General features: G+C 31.9%; 1 protein-coding gene across 1 annotated transcript; it reads right to left on the minus strand.

The window, feature by feature from the left end:
* Positions 1–2,687: 2,687 nt before the first annotated feature.
* Positions 2,688–10,862, minus strand: LOC120204390 (protein ENHANCED DISEASE RESISTANCE 2-like). Its single transcript, XM_039204492.1, has 22 exons — positions 10,345–10,862; positions 9,907–9,981; positions 9,406–9,459; positions 8,700–8,765; positions 8,424–8,527; positions 7,729–7,796; positions 7,530–7,646; positions 7,355–7,395; positions 7,149–7,249; positions 6,916–7,011; positions 6,141–6,205; positions 5,977–6,048; positions 5,744–5,899; positions 5,372–5,604; positions 5,252–5,291; positions 4,992–5,146; positions 4,781–4,892; positions 3,925–3,959; positions 3,704–3,844; positions 3,444–3,539; positions 3,247–3,348; positions 2,688–2,960 (listed from the first exon to the last, which is right to left on the minus strand). The coding sequence occupies exons 1-22, from the start codon at positions 10,480–10,482 to the stop codon at positions 2,853–2,855; spliced, it is 2,175 nt and encodes a 724-aa protein (XP_039060423.1). The 5' UTR covers positions 10,483–10,862; the 3' UTR covers positions 2,688–2,852.
* Between the last annotated feature and the right edge of the window lie 7,198 nt (positions 10,863–18,060).

Here is an 18,060-nt window from a genome sequence, read left to right on the forward strand (position 1 = left end):
ATATGAAAAATGGGTTAGAACCATCTAGTTTCTTAAACCCTTCTAAAACCGATTTTTACAACCATAGCCAAAATATGTTATTAAGATCTCAAATGAAAGCTCAAGAGGTGTTGATTTTGGTTCTTACCTTGGTTTAATAAAATAGATTGAAACTAAATCAAAGCTTCCACCTTTGCTCAAGAGAATGATGAAGAAGAGAAAGAAAACTTGAGAGAAGAAGACAAACGTGAAGAAAAAGAGAAGCTGGAATTCAGACGATAATATCACCAAATTTTAATGGAAATAAACTTTATTTTTTAACAATGGTATAATTGCTTCTTTGGTCCCTCTAATTCTAATTGCAGAATAAAAACACCTATTTTTATTCACGATTGGGCTTACTTCAAGTTAAGGAATTAAACCAAGGCGTATTTCGGGTTAGCCCAATACTTCTAACCTGGGATTCGGGGCGTTATATATACAACCTTTTGTTGGATTGAGTAAGGTCCTAAGTTCGAGTCCTTGTGTATGTAGAAAATTTTTGCTAGGAGACTCATCCACTAAAGTCAAGTGTGCGATGCGATTCAGTCCGAATTAGTCAGGACAAAACCTTAAAATCAAGAGGGTAGCCAAGAAAACCTTAAAATCGAGAGGGTAACCAAAAAAATTAAAAATTATGGACATATATATAATGAAGGATGTTATTATAAAATATGATATAAAATTAAGTAATCAATTATATTACATATATCATAAATATTAAAAAAATAACGGTATAGTTACTATAAGTTTTTTAATAGATATATATTATAAGTTATATTTATAATCTGATGAGAAAAAAATTATAAAATACTTAATAGACTATAATTTTCAGCCTATACAAAGAGATAGTGGTCTATAAGAAATAGATTGACTTGTATTACTCTTATCCGATCAGAGAATTTTTAAGACGAGCAAATTTATATTTTTAGAAGATCACATTCATCTTTTAGACATTTATCATCAATGGATTTAAATACGTTTATGTAAATTTAATATAATGTTCTATTATTAAAGTTTTAATCTTATTAGATCTTAAATTTTGATTTCATATTTATTATGATTTAATTTTAATACTACTTTTGTACGTATAAAAGAATGAATAAGAGAGACCGAAAGAACATAGATATAAAACTTATGTTTATTATATATTAATATTTTTATTTTTATAAAAGTATTTAAAGATTAATATTAATATATAATATATTTTCAATATTAGTATAATATATAAATATTAGAAAATTAAACATAGTATATATGTTTTATTTTTATACCTATTTATTTTCATAATTTTTTGTTAAATTAGTGATAATTTTTAAATAATGATTAAAATTATTTTATTTAATCATCTAAGAGGACTGAATGGAGCGTAGCGTCTTGGACTGGCCTGTAATAATTCATTATAAAATTCTAATTCCGAGGGTTGGTCAAGCAGCCACTGCCTCGTCTCGCTGCTATTTATTACTCAATTGTTGAATCAGTTTGGTCTATGTTTCACTTTACAATTGGGCGTTCAATATTTAAACACCCACAACATAACGCTACTAATGTTTTTCAATTTTTTTATGGTAAAGGGTCACCTTTGCCCCTATGATTGACCTAGTTTATCACTTTCGCATATTTTCACATTAATTTAGTCGAAATTACTTGATTTTATATCTTATTCTTTACTTAAAACTCTAAATTATAAACCCTAAACCTTAAATCATAACCACTAAACTATAATCCAACAACTCTTAAACCATAAATCCTATACTATATACCCTACTTTAGGGTTTATAATTTAAGATTTAAGTTAGAGATATGATATAGAATGATACAATTAAATAACTTTGAGGACTAAATTGATACTAAAATACGATATAAGCAAAAGTGATAAATTAGATCTATTAAAAGGATAAAAACAACCCTTAAACCTTTCTTTATTACATGTTAATGCGAAATAATTACGTACATGGTTTGTTCAAAGAAAATTACATACATGGTATAAATCTCTAAGTTAATTTGAGAAAATAAATAAAAGGATAAATTACGTGTTTAGTGTATAAATTATTAATTTTAATTTTAGTACTTAAAACTTTTAATTTTTTCAAAGTTATATCTAACGTCTAGTTTTTATTTTATTTTAATACTTCATCATTAAAAAACTTAACAAATGATTTACATGTGACATCTTTTTATGAGTAAATTACATCATTCATCACTCAATTATCTTCAAACTCCTATTTTGATTTCTAAATTTTAAACTTTTTAATTTAATTTCTTAACTTTCAAATTACTCCTAATTTAATCCCTTTAATTTTAAAATTTATTTATTTTAATTATATATTAATAAAATAATAATAATAAATGTCTTGTCACAAAAATTATTGATAAAATAAATTAGAGTGATTAAAACATAAATACATGAACAATTAAAAATCACAAAAACAAACACACAAATTCCTTCTTGAATCCTTTAAACAGTTAAACTACAACCTCCTTTAATAAATTAAAAAGAAATAAATAGCACAAACTATTTAATTAGGCACGTATAAATATTGATTTGGACGTTCACCAGTAACCCCGTTAGATCGATTTAAAGCAAAGTGTACTTCCCACCCTCCGTCGTTTCTTCTATATGAACACAGTTCTATTTCCCCTTGACAAATAGCCAGCCAGAAATTGAATTAATAGAATTTTCATCTTTCTTTAACTACATTTTTAGAAAATCCTATTTATAAGAAAAAAATGATGGCTTCTTCCATGAACATTAAATGACATAAAATGCTAATGAAAATATGAATATCAGAACAAATAAATCGTATAAAATCAGCTGTGGTCCGTCGAAATAATCATGATAGATCGGTGTCGAGCTCTGGAACTATGGCAGACGATAGCTCGATATGAGAAACACGCACCGCACCAATCAGACGCTCCGGCAGCTCATCCGTTGTATTTGCCTAAAGTGGAGAAAAGAAGGAATTTTCTTTTAAAAAAAAAAACTACGCAACCATTTTTAAGCAAACATAAAATTGGCTACAAGTAAATCACGAATGTGACTTCGATTCACTCATCCTGCACCGTACAGTTAAAATATTAAGTGAAAACTATTATGAATCTACTCTTTGCCCCTAACATGTCACTAGTAATGAAAACTAAATCCGATTGCTTGCAAGTCAGTATATGGTATAGTATAGCCGATCATTACAGGGTTAACGGGCGGCGACTTCTGTTTTAGAAGTGTACCTGTATGAGAAAAGCCATGTCAACCACCAATGACGTAATTACACCAATGACAAGCCCCAGAACTCCATTAGCAACCGTAGAAGAACCTATGTCGATATCAACCTACATAAAGAAATGAAGAGGTAGACCCATATCAATCACAAAGATCCTTACAGAGTGCTACATTTAGGTATTAAAGCAACCATAAGGATCCTTACTTCTAAGTACTTGGGACCACGAATGTAGTTGCAATCAACGGCTTTTCCCAACAAACAAGGGGTGCTTCCAACGCTTTGTCGCACAATCCATGATCCCTGAAAGATTCAATGTGAACGATTCAAGAACAAGTTTTATAAGAGTAAAGCAAGGAATAGACAAAAAGAACAATGGAGGGACAATTAGAATGAATACTGCTTCCAACAGTCTCAAAAATCCTGATTTGAACTTTAATCCAAAAACAATGAAGAAATAGAGATACCTTTGGCACCGACGGAATAAGCTTCAGCCTACTATTGCGGAATTCATCATCACCATCAACAAATCGCTGCAAAAGGGAACCGGGTACTAGTTCCCTAGTCACAAAATAAAACACCATACTATAGTGTGTTGAGCCAGGAACCTGGAGCAAAAACAACATAATCCACTCAGCGTCCAGATTCATCAGTATCAATATAAAACGCCTCCATCATGATGACTTACTTGAACATTAAAGACCAAAGAGAAAAAGCCCCTTTTGTGAAGCAATCTACAAACAGAAGCAACAAGGATCAGAGAACCGTAAATATTCTCCACAGAAATTAACTGATTTTCCGCATCAACATAAAGAAAACCTTAACCGTAGAAACTAGGTCAACACAGAACATGGTTCTTATAAGTATAATGTGATTCCCAACTTGATCCATTTTACAACAAAGTTAGCATGATCACTACAGTAACATAAACATGTTACCCTGATTTGAAGTTTTACTAACTCCATTGATTCAAGTTAATCCTACTTCATTTCCAACCAAAAAAAAGGTTTCCTGTTTATCCTTGTACAAAATCTATCATAAATTATTTATTTTTAATAAATAATGTGGATGGGTTTGAAGGTTGCGGGTTTTATTCCCAAAATATTATTAGACAAAAGTTTGAGGTCCTAGCTTTCAAGTCTTAGCACGCAGATAGGGCGGGCATTGTTATGAAAAACTCTGCTACCACCATTGAGCAACCTAACCAACGGAGTTGACAAAAAGATTTTGATCTGCTACATGCATAGCCTAAATCCAATCTGAATGAAAACTATTTCAGGTTGTGGAGTTATTACAGCAAGAAACGCAACTAAAAAAATATAAGTGAAACAATCAATTTCAATACAACCAAATTTGTTTCCCATGTGCATCACAATGTCCACTGTGATTCCAAATAAAATGCTTAAACAGCGGCATAACAGAGACCCAGAATAGAAAATGAAGCAGAAATAACTTAATATACCAATGATACAGTAACAATCTGCTTCCTATGGAAATAAGATACAGCTTACTGAAGTGAAGCAGAACAGTACAGAGGCAAACAACATGACTCACTTGCGCAGCACAGCCTTGACGCCTAACAACATGATCCATTCTTTTTGTGTCTTTAAACCAATCAACAGCAACAAGATCCATTAAATGCTTCCCTGCAGGAATCTTCATTGCATATTGGGGGAAGTCAAAACAAACAAAAACATAAGTTACTGATTTGGACGTGCAAAGTGTATTAGAATAACCAAGCACAAGAATGAGAACCTTTGTTTTGTTGTAACAAAAATGCTGGCTGCGAACTCTGAAATTGTTACCATCGGAAATTGTCCAGCAGTTACGAGAATTATCACGATCATCATTTCGTAGATTACCAGAAAAGCACGACAAATCAATTTTCTGAATTGATTCTTCTTCCAGGGCTTTAATTCATAAAAATATTGTATATTTGATACGAGAAGTCAGTCCCACAAAATTATCTAATCCAATCACATAAAGAATCCAATATAACATTTTTAGGACCCCACCTGTTCTCTTGACATCATTGCCAGTTTTAGTTGGATATGCCTGAATATTTTAAAGAAATAAGAAACCTACAGTTAGGAATAATCAAGCAAAAAATATATAAAGATAATGGTAATATAAACCTCTTGTTCTGTCTCAGGCATTTGTTCTTCATCGTCATCAGAGTATTCATCCATCAACACAGAGTTTCGATTTGCAGCATTTGTTTGATCAAGTGAAGGAGCAGGGGGGACAGGTAACTCATTTATCTTTTGAGTCTTCTTTGAGGAAATTGAAGATGAGGCCATATTGACCATAACTGGGATTCTGGGAGGAGCACCTCTCTCATCTGTTTGGGCAAACCATTCACGCAATCCTGTAATAATGTAAAACAATGTTTAAAAAAGGTTAATTGATAGAGCCAGAACAAAATACGGAAGGAATGGCATTTTCTTAACATTCCCTCACACCATTCATTTTTACTTCCTCAACATGTTTATTTGGACAAGACTCACCGGCAACACTATTTAACATCTGAAGAAGACAATGTTGCTGAAATGATGAAATATAACCCACGCCCCATCCTTTTAAATCAATGTGCATGAGATGCTGCACCTGTGTTCTAGGCTTTCCATTCTGTGATTTCATAGGGTAAATGTTGAACCCTCCGCCTGAGAAAATTATATACTACAAATTAAGTACTCATCTTTCAAGTCTCAACACAACCAAGGGATTCACATAAGCTTACTCTCAACATGAGCCCGCACATATCCTGGTTGTGAGCCGCAATTCTCATGCTCCCTAGAACGAAATAATACAACTGCACCATAACCAAAACAAGAGAAAAGAGGAAATATCTGAAGCTAGAAAATAAATATATAGTTCTACATAAGTAAATTTGCGAAGACTTACCATAACTTCCATCATCATTTCGACGCCAATAACGCACATAGCATAGGTCACGAGGCCATACAAACCTGCAAAAATATGGAACCATACATTTGAAAATCGAAGCATAATTTTATAAATGTTCTACAAGGTTGCAAAAATAATGCACAAAGAAGAGAAAAAGTGTTTTAATTAAAGCTTAACAATAAAAAAAAGTAGGCATGTACAAGTAAGTTCATACAAAGGTTTATATGAAGAAATTTTAGCAGGCAATACCACTAACTTCTCACCAATCTTATCAAAAGCCATTCTAAATTACAAGCCAATATTTCAGTAAAATATCAAAGCTAGAAAAAACAACCATAATGAAGAAAATATTCAATTCCTCATTTCTTTTAAATGCACCTATAAAGAATCATTTCTCTCCATCTCTAGACCTTTTCTATTGTTTCTGTTCCAATTGCTCAATGTCCCCTTCCTGACCTTTATTCATACAACGAAGTTTCATCTTTTCTCATTCCTTCTTTTCGTGCTTACCAACATGCATCCAGCATACTTAGCTTAAACTGTCCCCTTTTCAGATTTTTCTAAATGCTTTGGTTAGATAAAATATAGTGTCCACAACCAAAGCTTGCCTCACATAAAAAAACAAACGTGCTAAAAGGGGGTTCAGAAGTTCTGATTTGTGTTTTCCTAAGAATTTGGCTCCCAAAACAGAAATATGCTGGCACTGCTTCAGAAGATAAATAATCACTAAATTAAAAAAAGAAATTATTTTAAATTGGAGAGAATATATTACGCAGGGAACCAGTCCAACTGAAGCCTGTGATAAAGTATAGCTGTATGCCCATCTACCTCTTCAACTAAACTACCATACTGAAAGCTACAATCCCATCTGCAGAAGGTAAATAATATAAATAAGCAAAATACTTTTGAAATGTCTCACAAATTCAGTGGATAGAGAAGGGTACATATCTGTCTAATGCGTAGATAAAATTAAATGGTATATATTTTAACATATACGAAACCTACTCAAATCGAGTCCCGTCCATGCTCATTATAAGACCAAATATTTCCTCACAAGTAGCTTCTACAACACCTACAGCCTTCATTGCCCTACTACAGCTCCTTGGCTACATAGAGAAAATATAAGCCATGATTATCACCCAAAAGATATTGAGGCCCTAAGAAAATAAACAAATAGATGGCATAGAGCAAGAAATGAAACAGCTCCATACAAGATAATCAACTTCAAGAAGCTCTTCAAAAATGCGAAGCCCTGTCATATCAAGTAAAGGTTCAAGTTCATAATGATCCATTGATGCCACTGCAACATTGTGATAACTGAAAACCTACTTGTACCTGGATTGAGCTTTAAAGCCAAAATAATGGAATGTTAAATTAAAACCTAACCATTTTGACATTGAAGGAGGCGCCAATGTTTCCTAGAAAATGCTTGGTTGTTGGCATTTTGATATGATAATTCTGAGTCAAACTCCTGTGTCCAGTCGAATATTGCATCTGGGGGACCTGACATTTTATATAAATGTTATGCTTTTTTCACTGCACTAAATAATGTGGAAAAGATGCGAAAAGGATATCAACTGAGAACCATTTCCAATTGTTGTTCTCCTGAGAAAATCTGGAGGAGCACCATCTTCATCCTCTTGGGCACTAAACCTGAAGAAAATATCAGGAAATAAAGTTTGGCTAAAGATCACTAGTCACTTGTCTTATCATTTACCTAAGAAACTAGGGAATATGCCAACAACAAACGAGAAACAAGGTAATTCAGTTCATTTTAATTTAACAATCAGCCTTGTATAGAGCTAGAGCAAATGAATTGGGCTTTATTCAGATTGTCAGTAAACTCGAGAGGCAGTCCAATCATGCATTAATGCAAGGATGATGAACTACTTGATATTCATCTATAACCAGCAAAGTAGTCACACAAGACCTGGGCTGACATTGAAATTGGCAAAACATAGTTAACTGTTCCAACCATGAAATATCTATAGAATTCATCCATTGTTGTCTTTTAAAAGTCGCAGTACCGGGGAAGATGTAAGACATGTAAGAAATTATACAAAATAACAAAAAAGTAATGGTTCTTCTTTCGCCCACTCATTTATGAAAATAACCCTCTACCCATGAGGATTGGATGATCCAAAGAGTTCAAGGAACCCAAGTAGCTTGAAAGGCCAGAGCCCCACACCAACCACCAGACCCACCACAAAAACATCATTCACTTTTTCTAACACACATAGCCAACAACAAATAGAAATCTGATGGAAAATTGGCACTTACTGACTTTCATGATCTGATGAAGAAGCAGTCCTCCCATTGTCCATCCCAGATTTATATTCAAAAGAAACATATTTGTTGCCATTGGCAACTTCTGACTCTTGATGCTGCACATGAAAATAATATAACTAGACAATTGAAACAATCTGTGTAACAGATAACATATAAAAACAATATATTCAATTCACGACGAAAATATAAAAATATGACCCTAACTTCAAAATGCAAATCTGAAACAGGGAAAGAAAGCATAATTATGTTACAAACTCGGAGATGCACCTGATCAATTACAGACTCTATTTTTTCCTTCCACATCAGGGCTTCCTGTATGTTGAATGCTGCCATCTAGAAAGAAGTATGCAGACATGAATTCATTTCAGGTTCGTAAAATTCAAAAGCATAAGATTTTGTAACTGGATGTGAAAAGAAACATACGGATCAAAGAGGCCAAATAGTAAATCTCAAAAAAGTGTCACTGATGCTTTCACAATAACAGAGAAACATGGTGCCAATTGAACATTTATTACTTTGACAACAGATATCACTCTAGCCTCATCTTATATAGTTTTCAGTTCCATTTAACAATAAATTCATTTATAAAAGAGGCTAACTCAAGTCAGGAATCAGGATGTACCAAACCATCAAGAGCAAACAAAGTGGAACCCAAATATATGTCTACACAGTAAAGCCAAGTGCATTATCAATCTATGCTAATGTGACCAAAGTCCTTCAGAATAGGACCACCAAAACCACTGTTCATTTGTCAAAGTACGTGATATAAGTAATTTAGTGATAGAAAAGTAGCAATGGGGGTTCATTCCTAGGGACTTCCCTCCCAGTAGCAGGTAAGAGCCTAAGAGAAAAGAAGCCAAAAGAATGTTTGATTTCTCCAAATTGAATTACCAACCAAGCTATATGAGGTTAGTAAGCATCAAAGAGTACACATTCATTTGCTATTTGTCTCTAAATTAAAATAAGAACGAACCGTAATTCTGTGGGACTTCTCTTTCTTGTTGTAAACAGATAAAACATAAACCATCTGGAAAAACAAAAACCACGAGAAAGTCAAAATGAAGAATAAATGAGGTTCTATCTGAAGGAATACGTTTCACCATCTACCAGAATATAATTCTTAATGAAGCATAACAGTGGTCAATAGCCAAGCAGAGACAGACAATAAGTGAGAGCAAGCATGAGTCTCTTGACAAAAGAGAGTGAGGTAGGGGAAGAGAGAAGTAAAATATACTAAGCAAATAAACAATACAGTTGGTCAGTAAGGAGATTATCAAATCACTAAAAGAAAACAACATAAAATGTTGCTTATGTTTACACACATGTTCACATACATTTATGTATAGACGATATAGGACATTCTGAGCTCATGGCTACTGACAGCAACATTTTGCACCGTCATTACCATTATAACAACGATGGGTTAAAATAGAATACAAGCAAACACACACATACAAATGACAAGACAACTCACGTGTCCATGGTGAGTCTTCAAGCCTCGATCCTCCGCTCTACAGCTTCCGTCTATCAACATGCTCTTTATTGGAACCTGATTTCGAAAACACAAGAATTCTTAATCGTTAACAACATTGCACATGAGCGAATAGTCAAAAGAAACGAAAAGAATCTTCCAAAAAGGAAAATAGAAATTAATCGGTTCACTTTTCATAAACAGCAAGAATTCAGAGATATCAGACACCTTTTCAACAAGATTCTCCTGCTAAAAGCACAGCAGATAAAAAATACAAGTTTAATTACTGAAAATAATATTGAACAAAACCGAATTTCTCTTAACATGTTAAAAGCAACTTTTCTCTCTTCTGATCCCAAAAGTAAATACTAAAAATTCTCCAATATTCTGCTAAAAATGGCTTAGCAAAATCAAGAAGTCCAAAACAAAATAGTTAAAGACCTGATTATCTTGCGGCTTTCTCTTGTAGTAAGCCAGAAGCCGATTTTCGAGCACGAAATACCGCATGTGTATGAAGGAACGGCCGATCTTCCTTCGTCCATATCTCACCATCCATCCTTCGTACACCACCTTTGACATTCTTTTCCTCTCGAAAACAGCCGAAATTCCAACTTAATATACAAAATCGGAAGCTTAGATCGTAATCTTTGCTTCCGCGAGATCAGATCCGACTAAGTCATTTGATCTCTAATCGTCGGTCACTGTATCTTTGAAATCGGGAAGAATCGGAGATGCTAAATTCTCATTGCAAAAACAGTTTTCTTAATTCAACATTGCGGAGAACAAAGGAATCACAGAAGCGAATTTTGATTTTGTATACTACGATAGAGAGATAAGAAGAAACAAAGCGGCAATAAGAAAACGAGTAAACTTAAGAGGAGGGAAAAGAGTAAGAGACAAGTGCAAACGGGATCGAATGAAGCTTACAGTGCACAACTAAATTAGATTCGAAGGATTTTTTTTTTAAAAAAAAAAAAGGTAGAAGAAGAAAAGAAAATAGAGAGCGTAGTTTGAAAGAAAAAGAATGGGGGCGGTGAGAAATTATTTTATATTACTGGATTTTCATATTATTTTTAGGTAGAATGATCTTTCAGGTCCCTCACATTTATTAATTTAGTCATTTCAATATATTTATTTTTTGGCGTAACTACCTGTAGCCGATCTAAAAATTAAAGGATTTAGGGGCTGTTTGTTTACTTCAGAATGATTAAGTGTTGAATGATTCAAATGTTGAATGATTTAGAGGTTCTGAATGATTTGGCTCTAAATGTGACATGTTGTTTGATTTGAATAATTCAGAATGTACTTCTGTGTTGAATCAGTCAGTACTGAATCATTCAGAGATGTGAAACAAACGCGCTGAATACTGAACGGTTGAACATTTAGCGCTGAATGATTCCAAACAACCCCTTAGTATATTCTTCTATCACGGAATTTTACTCTCTTTTTTTTTTTATCAAATTGATTCAAACGTAGCATAGTAAATGAGTAATAGTTTTATTTTTATTAAAATTTTATCTTTAACTGTTATGTCATTTTCGATTGTATTATTTAAAAATTAAAAATATTTAAAATTAAGAAAAAAAACACATGATATCACCATTTGAGTAAGAATAAATTAAATTTTTTTTTTAATTTTGTTGATGTGGAAGAAAAAAAATAAAATAATTGATATAATCTTAATGGTGTTACTAATGTTCATCTTATCTTTTCAATAGCGCAAGTAATAATGAAAAAGAATACGTTTAACCACTAGATTTCGTTCAAATGGTAAATAATATAATATCGTTTAAATAATGTATTAAGTTTGAGTCTATATGTATGTAGAAAATATTCATCGGGAGATTTACTTATTAAAATTAGGTGTGCGACACGTGTCCGTCTATATAAGTCAGACGAAGCCTTAGAATTGGAGAAGTGGGTCAGAATTCGTCTTTTAAATTTTTCAAATTATCATATATTTTAGATATTTTTTATTTTCTATTAATAATATATTTTAGTAAAATTTTAAAAGTTCAATCCTTAATATAAAATTATAAACCTATTTCTATCGTATACGTAACTATTTAAACTAAAAAAGAACACATTTTTTAGATCAAAAGCGGTGAGAAAAGGAGAAAGGATACAAACACAATACTTTTAACTTTCCATGTCAAACTAAAATCATCTTCCAATAACCAAATTCAGTAAGCAAACAGGAAATTCAACTATCTTTGTTCACAGCTGCCAGCACAAAGTTCCACTTTACACTTCGATTTACATTGCACGATGCTTTATTATATAATTAGGCATTATTTTTCTCATATTTTCCATGGATTTGGTAATACTCAGGCACAAATAGTTATGGTATACTTGAATCTATATTAAAAATAAAAATCAAATTTAAAGACAACAAAGACTTACTTGGACTCTTTCTTCCTGGTGGCGGATAAATTAGTTGTTTCAGTGTACTTCAAGAATGTATGACCATTCTTATTCAGATGATTTAGGGAAAAGGAAAAAAAGAGTAAATTATACTCATGACCACTAATTATTAAAGAATTTTATTTTAATTTTATTAGATCATTTAACTATTTAAATGAAATAATTAAAAGTGAACAAATTTTATTAGAACATTAATGTTTGGATAATTTTACATGGACAAGACAAGTGTAATCCGTAAATTTGACTCAAATTTATTTTGGGATATCAAATTTAGAAGTATGATTTTTTTTTCAAGTGAATACAAATGATTAATGAGTGTCAATTTATGTTTAATGGTGTCAATATTATTTTAAAATGTATTAATTTTATTTTTAAAAATTATTTTATATTAAATATATGAAATAACTTTTTTTTCAAAAAAATTGGGGTGCATTTGACACCCTTATTATATGCTAGCTCTCCTAGCTCCGTCAGTACCGATATTTATTAAATAGAAGGTTTTAATTGTCAAAGAATTTAAAATTTTTAAACCATATACTATTTTACAATCATATTTTAATAAAAGAGAAATCATTAATTACCGATATGGGATAGTAAACCTAACAACACACTACTAACACCAAATAGAACAAGTATTCCAAGATCTAATCAATTTAACATTAAAGATTCAAAATCGATGTTATCTTACTCTAGCAGTTTTTTCCTTCCTTTTGTTGCTTTTTTTTCTTTATAATTGGTGTTATTTTTTATAAATTAAATCAATTTTTTTCTTTGATTTTATTTAATTTGCGACGACACATGTTTTAATGTTTGTTATCGAACGTCGATTATATTTTTTCATTTTTGTTAGTTTTTAATAAAAATATTTTTGTCTTTGTGACACGGTTATATGTCTTTGTGACACATTTTTCTTTGTCTTTTAGTAATTTTCGATCGTGTGACCGATATTTTTGTTTATCTTTTTTTCTTGGGGTTGGATTTGACATCACCATTAGTGATCAAGATAATGCTTATTTGTTATCACGTTGATTTTCCCTTCTTCGAACTATTGGATTGATTTGGATACGCGTTTTGAGTTCGTTGATAGTTTTCTCACGTCGCTACTCTTATTTACTATCATGTTGATTATCATCTTTTATGGTTCGTTTGTCGATGCAATCAGATTTGTTTGTATCTTTATTTTATTCAAACATTTTGATTAGATTTTTCTAACATTTTCTTTCTTTGGTCATTCTGCGATCTAGATGATTAATTTTTGTGTTAGTAGTTATAAGAAAATACCATAATTATTATTTAGTTTACGGTCATACGTATAAATATTCATTAGAATTCTAAATATTTTATATATTTTTTTAAAACTATCGGGTTTTTATAAAGAGAAAATAACCTCAGTGACCAAAAATCCCATATAATATACGATTTTAACCAACTTTTTCCGGATTTGCCAAAATGACCAACAAAATCACAATGCGATCGCTAATTCGCAACGCGATCTCCATTATCGCAAATTCGCGTTGCATTTCGCGTTGCGATAGTTGGAAATCGCGTTGCGATGGTATACAATGTCATTGCGATTTTCCCAATTCGCAATGCGAATAAGTAAATCGCAACGCGAATTGGGAAAATCGCAATGTGATACTGACTATCGCAATGCGATACTTACTATCGCAATGCGATAATACAAAATCGCAACGAGATACTGACTTTCGCAACGCGATTCTGACTTTCGCAACGCGATTTACATAGCGTCATTCGTATTAACGCGTATTTTTTTTTCAAATTCCAAACACGAATTTTTTCTTAATAAATCGGAAACTGAACCGTCCACAGTAATCGTAACTCATAACCTCAAACCCAAAAACACAACACTCAGTCCCATCTCCATCTCTCACTCTCTACGGCGAAATCCGTCCCCATCTCCGAAGATTTCCGTCCCCATCGCCGGCGAAATCCCTCACAACCATTCACAGTCAAAAATCCCTCACAATCATTCAGAAATGGAAAATCAACCTCCGATGGTTAGTTTTTTTTATTTTTATTTTGAAAATTTTGCATTATTTTAGGTTTTTCATATTGAGATTGATGATAAGTTTACTGGTAATTTCAATAATAGATTAACCATTTCACTTAGATTTCTTATTAAATTCATTCGATTGCTGCCAATACTGCTAAACTGTTTAGCCTGTGAAGTTAGTATTTGTCTTTGCTTTGTCTTTTGGTTGAAGTAATGCAGAAGAAGAATAGTTTCGAGAATGAAAATCGCAACGCGGAAATAACTATCGCAACGAGATAATCGCAACACAAAATAAAAAACGCAACGCGAAACAAAAATCACATTACGATTTTTATTTCGCGTTGTGATTTTCATTTCGCGTTGCGATTTTTATTTCGCGGTTGCGATTTTCATTTCGCGTTGCGATTGTCTGGTCGCGATAGTCATTTCGCGTTGCGATAGTCATTTCAGCGTTGCGATTCTCATTATCTCGTTGCGATTTTCATTTCAACCAAAAGACAAAAACAGTGTTGCAAATTTTAGTTTCAAGAATAAACTATTATTTATGTTTATTGTTTTGTTTTTGGTATATCTTGACAGTGTAATTTTTGGTATATCTAACTTGGTATGTTTATTGTTTTTTTGTAGAAATTTTTTTCGGCTTCATTGACATTAAGGAATAAAGTTAGCATAGCCACTACAATTGCTTCGAAGCTTTCACCTGCGCAAAGAAAATTGTTTGAAGAAACCTGCTTCGGGCCATGGCTAAGAGTACAGCATCCGGGTGGAGATGCTAGTTTGACCCATTTGTGGCTTCAGACCATGACTAGCGATCTACCCGACAGTATACAACGTGGTGAGGAAGAGATATGGTTTCATTTTCCACCGGCGTATACTTGTTTTGGGCGAAAGGAGTTCTGCTTAATCACTGGTCTACTTATTAAAATTAGGTGTGCGACACGTGTCCGTCTATATAAGTCAGACGAAGCCTTAGAATTGGAGAAGTGGGTCAGAATTCGTCTTTTAAATTTTTCAAATTATCATATATTTTAGATATTTTTTATTTTCTATTAATAATATATTTTAGTAAAATTTTAAAAGTTCAATCCTTAATATAAAATTATAAACCTATTTCTATCGTATACGTAACTATTTAAACTAAAAAAGAACACATTTTTTAGATCAAAAGCGGTGAGAAAAGGAGAAAGGATACAAACACAATACTTTTAACTTTCCATGTCAAACTAAAATCATCTTCCAATAACCAAATTCAGTAAGCAAACAGGAAATTCAACTATCTTTGTTCACAGCTGCCAGCACAAAGTTCCACTTTACACTTCGATTTACATTGCACGATGCTTTATTATATAATTAGGCATTATTTTTCTCATATTTTCCATGGATTTGGTAATACTCAGGCACAAATAGTTATGGTATACTTGAATCTATATTAAAAATAAAAATCAAATTTAAAGACAACAAAGACTTACTTGGACTCTTTCTTCCTGGTGGCGGATAAATTAGTTGTTTCAGTGTACTTCAAGAATGTATGACCATTCTTATTCAGATGATTTAGGGAAAAGGAAAAAAAGAGTAAATTATACTCATGACCACTAATTATTAAAGAATTTTATTTTAATTTTATTAGATCATTTAACTATTTAAATGAAATAATTAAAAGTGAACAAATTTTATTAGAACATTAATGTTTGGATAATTTTACATGGACAAGACAAGTGTAATCCGTAAATTTGACTCAAATTTATTTTGGGATATCAAATTTAGAAGTATGATTTTTTTTTCAAGTGAATACAAATGATTAATGAGTGTAAAATTATGTTTAATGGTGTCAATATTATTTTAAAATGTATTAATTTTATTTTTAAAAATTATTTTATATTAAATATATGAAATAACTTTTTTTTCAAAAAAATTGGGGTGCATTTGACACCCTTATTATATGCTAGCTCTCCTAGCTCCGTCAGTACCGATATTTATTAAATAGAAGGTTTTAATTGTCAAAGAATTTAAAATTTTTAAACCATATACTATTTTACAATCATATTTTAATAAAAGAGAAATCATTAATTACCGATATGGGATAGTAAACCTAACAACACACTACTAACACCAAATAGAACAAGTATTCCAAGATCTAATCAATTTAACATTAAAGATTCAAAATCGATGTTATCTTACTCTAGCAGTTTTTCCTTCCTTTTGTTGCTTTTTTTTCTTTATAATTGGTGTTATTTTTTATAAATTAAATCAATTTTTTTCTTTGATTTTATTTAATTTGCGACGACACATGTTTTAATGTTTGTTATCGAACGTCGATTATATTTTTTCATTTTTGTTAGTTTTTAATAAAAATATTTTTGTCTTTGTGACACGGTTATATGTCTTTGTGACACATTTTTCTTTGTCTTTTAGTAATTTTCGATCGTGTGACCGATATTTTTGTTTATCTTTTTTTCTTGGGGTTGGATTTGACATCACCATTAGTGATCAAGATAATGCTTATTTGTTATCACGTTGATTTTCCCTTCTTCGAACTATTGGATTGATTTGGATACGCGTTTTGAGTTCGTTGATAGTTTTCTCACGTCGCTACTCTTATTTACTATCATGTTGATTATCATCTTTTATGGTTCGTTTGTCGATGCAATCAGATTTGTTTGTATCTTTATTTTATTCAAACATTTTGATTAGATTTTTCTAACATTTTCTTTCTTTGGTCATTCTGCGATCTAGATGATTAATTTTTGTGTTAGTAGTTATAAGAAAATACCATAATTATTATTTAGTTTACGGTCATACGTATAAATATTCATTAGAATTCTAAATATTTTATATATTTTTTTAAAACTATCGGGTTTTTATAAAGAGAAAATAACCTCAGTGACCAAAAATCCCATATAATATACGATTTTAACCAACTTTTTCCGGATTTGCCAAAATGACCAACAAAATCACAATGCGATCGCTAATTCGCAACGCGATCTCCATTATCGCAAATTCGCGTTGCATTTCGCGTTGCGATAGTTGGAAATCGCGTTGCGATGGTATACAATGTCATTGCGATTTTCCCAATTCGCAATGCGAATAAGTAAATCGCAACGCGAATTGGGAAAATCGCAATGTGATACTGACTATCGCAATGCGATACTTACTATCGCAATGCGATAATACAAAATCGCAACGAGATACTGACTTTCGCAACGCGATTCTGACTTTCGCAACGCGATTTACATAGCGTCATTCGTATTAACGCGTATTTTTTTTTCAAATTCCAAACACGAATTTTTTCTTAATAAATCGGAAACTGAACCGTCCACAGTAATCGTAACTCATAACCTCAAACCCAAAAACAACACTCAGTCCCATCTCCATCTCTCACTCTCTACGGCGAAATCCGTCCCCATCTCCGAAGATTTCCGTCCCCATCGCCGGCGAAATCCCTCACAACCATTCACAGTCAAAATCCCTCACAATCATTCAGAATGGAAAATCAACCTCCGATGGTTAGTTTTTTTATTTTTATTTTGAAAATTTTGCATTATTTTAGGTTTTTCATATTGAGATTGATGATAAGTTTACTGGTAATTTCAATAATAGATTAACCATTTCACTTAGATTTCTTATTAAATTCATTCGATTGCTGCCAATACTGCTAAACTGTTTAGCCTGTGAAGTTAGTATTTGTCTTTGCTTTGTCTTTTGGTTGAAGTAATGCAGAA

The sequence above is a fragment of the Hibiscus syriacus genome, unplaced genomic scaffold (genome assembly GCF_006381635.1).
Source record: "Hibiscus syriacus cultivar Baekdansim isolate YM2019G1 unplaced genomic scaffold, ASM638163v2 tig00010865_pilon, whole genome shotgun sequence".
Lineage (NCBI taxonomy): Eukaryota > Viridiplantae > Streptophyta > Magnoliopsida > Malvales > Malvaceae > Hibiscus > Hibiscus syriacus.

Coding starts and splice junctions, on each gene's coding strand:
- LOC120204390 (XM_039204492.1), bottom strand. CDS start 10,482: ATGTCAAAGGTGGTGTACGAAGGATGGATGGTGAGATATGGACGAAGG. Junction 7,396..7,529: donor CCTCCTTCAATGTCAAAATG/GTTAGGTTTTAA, acceptor TTGATATGACAG/GGCTTCGCATTTTTGAAGAG. Junction 7,250..7,354: donor TTCTTGAAGTTGATTATCTT/GTATGGAGCTGT, acceptor TTCTCTATGTAG/CCAAGGAGCTGTAGTAGGGC.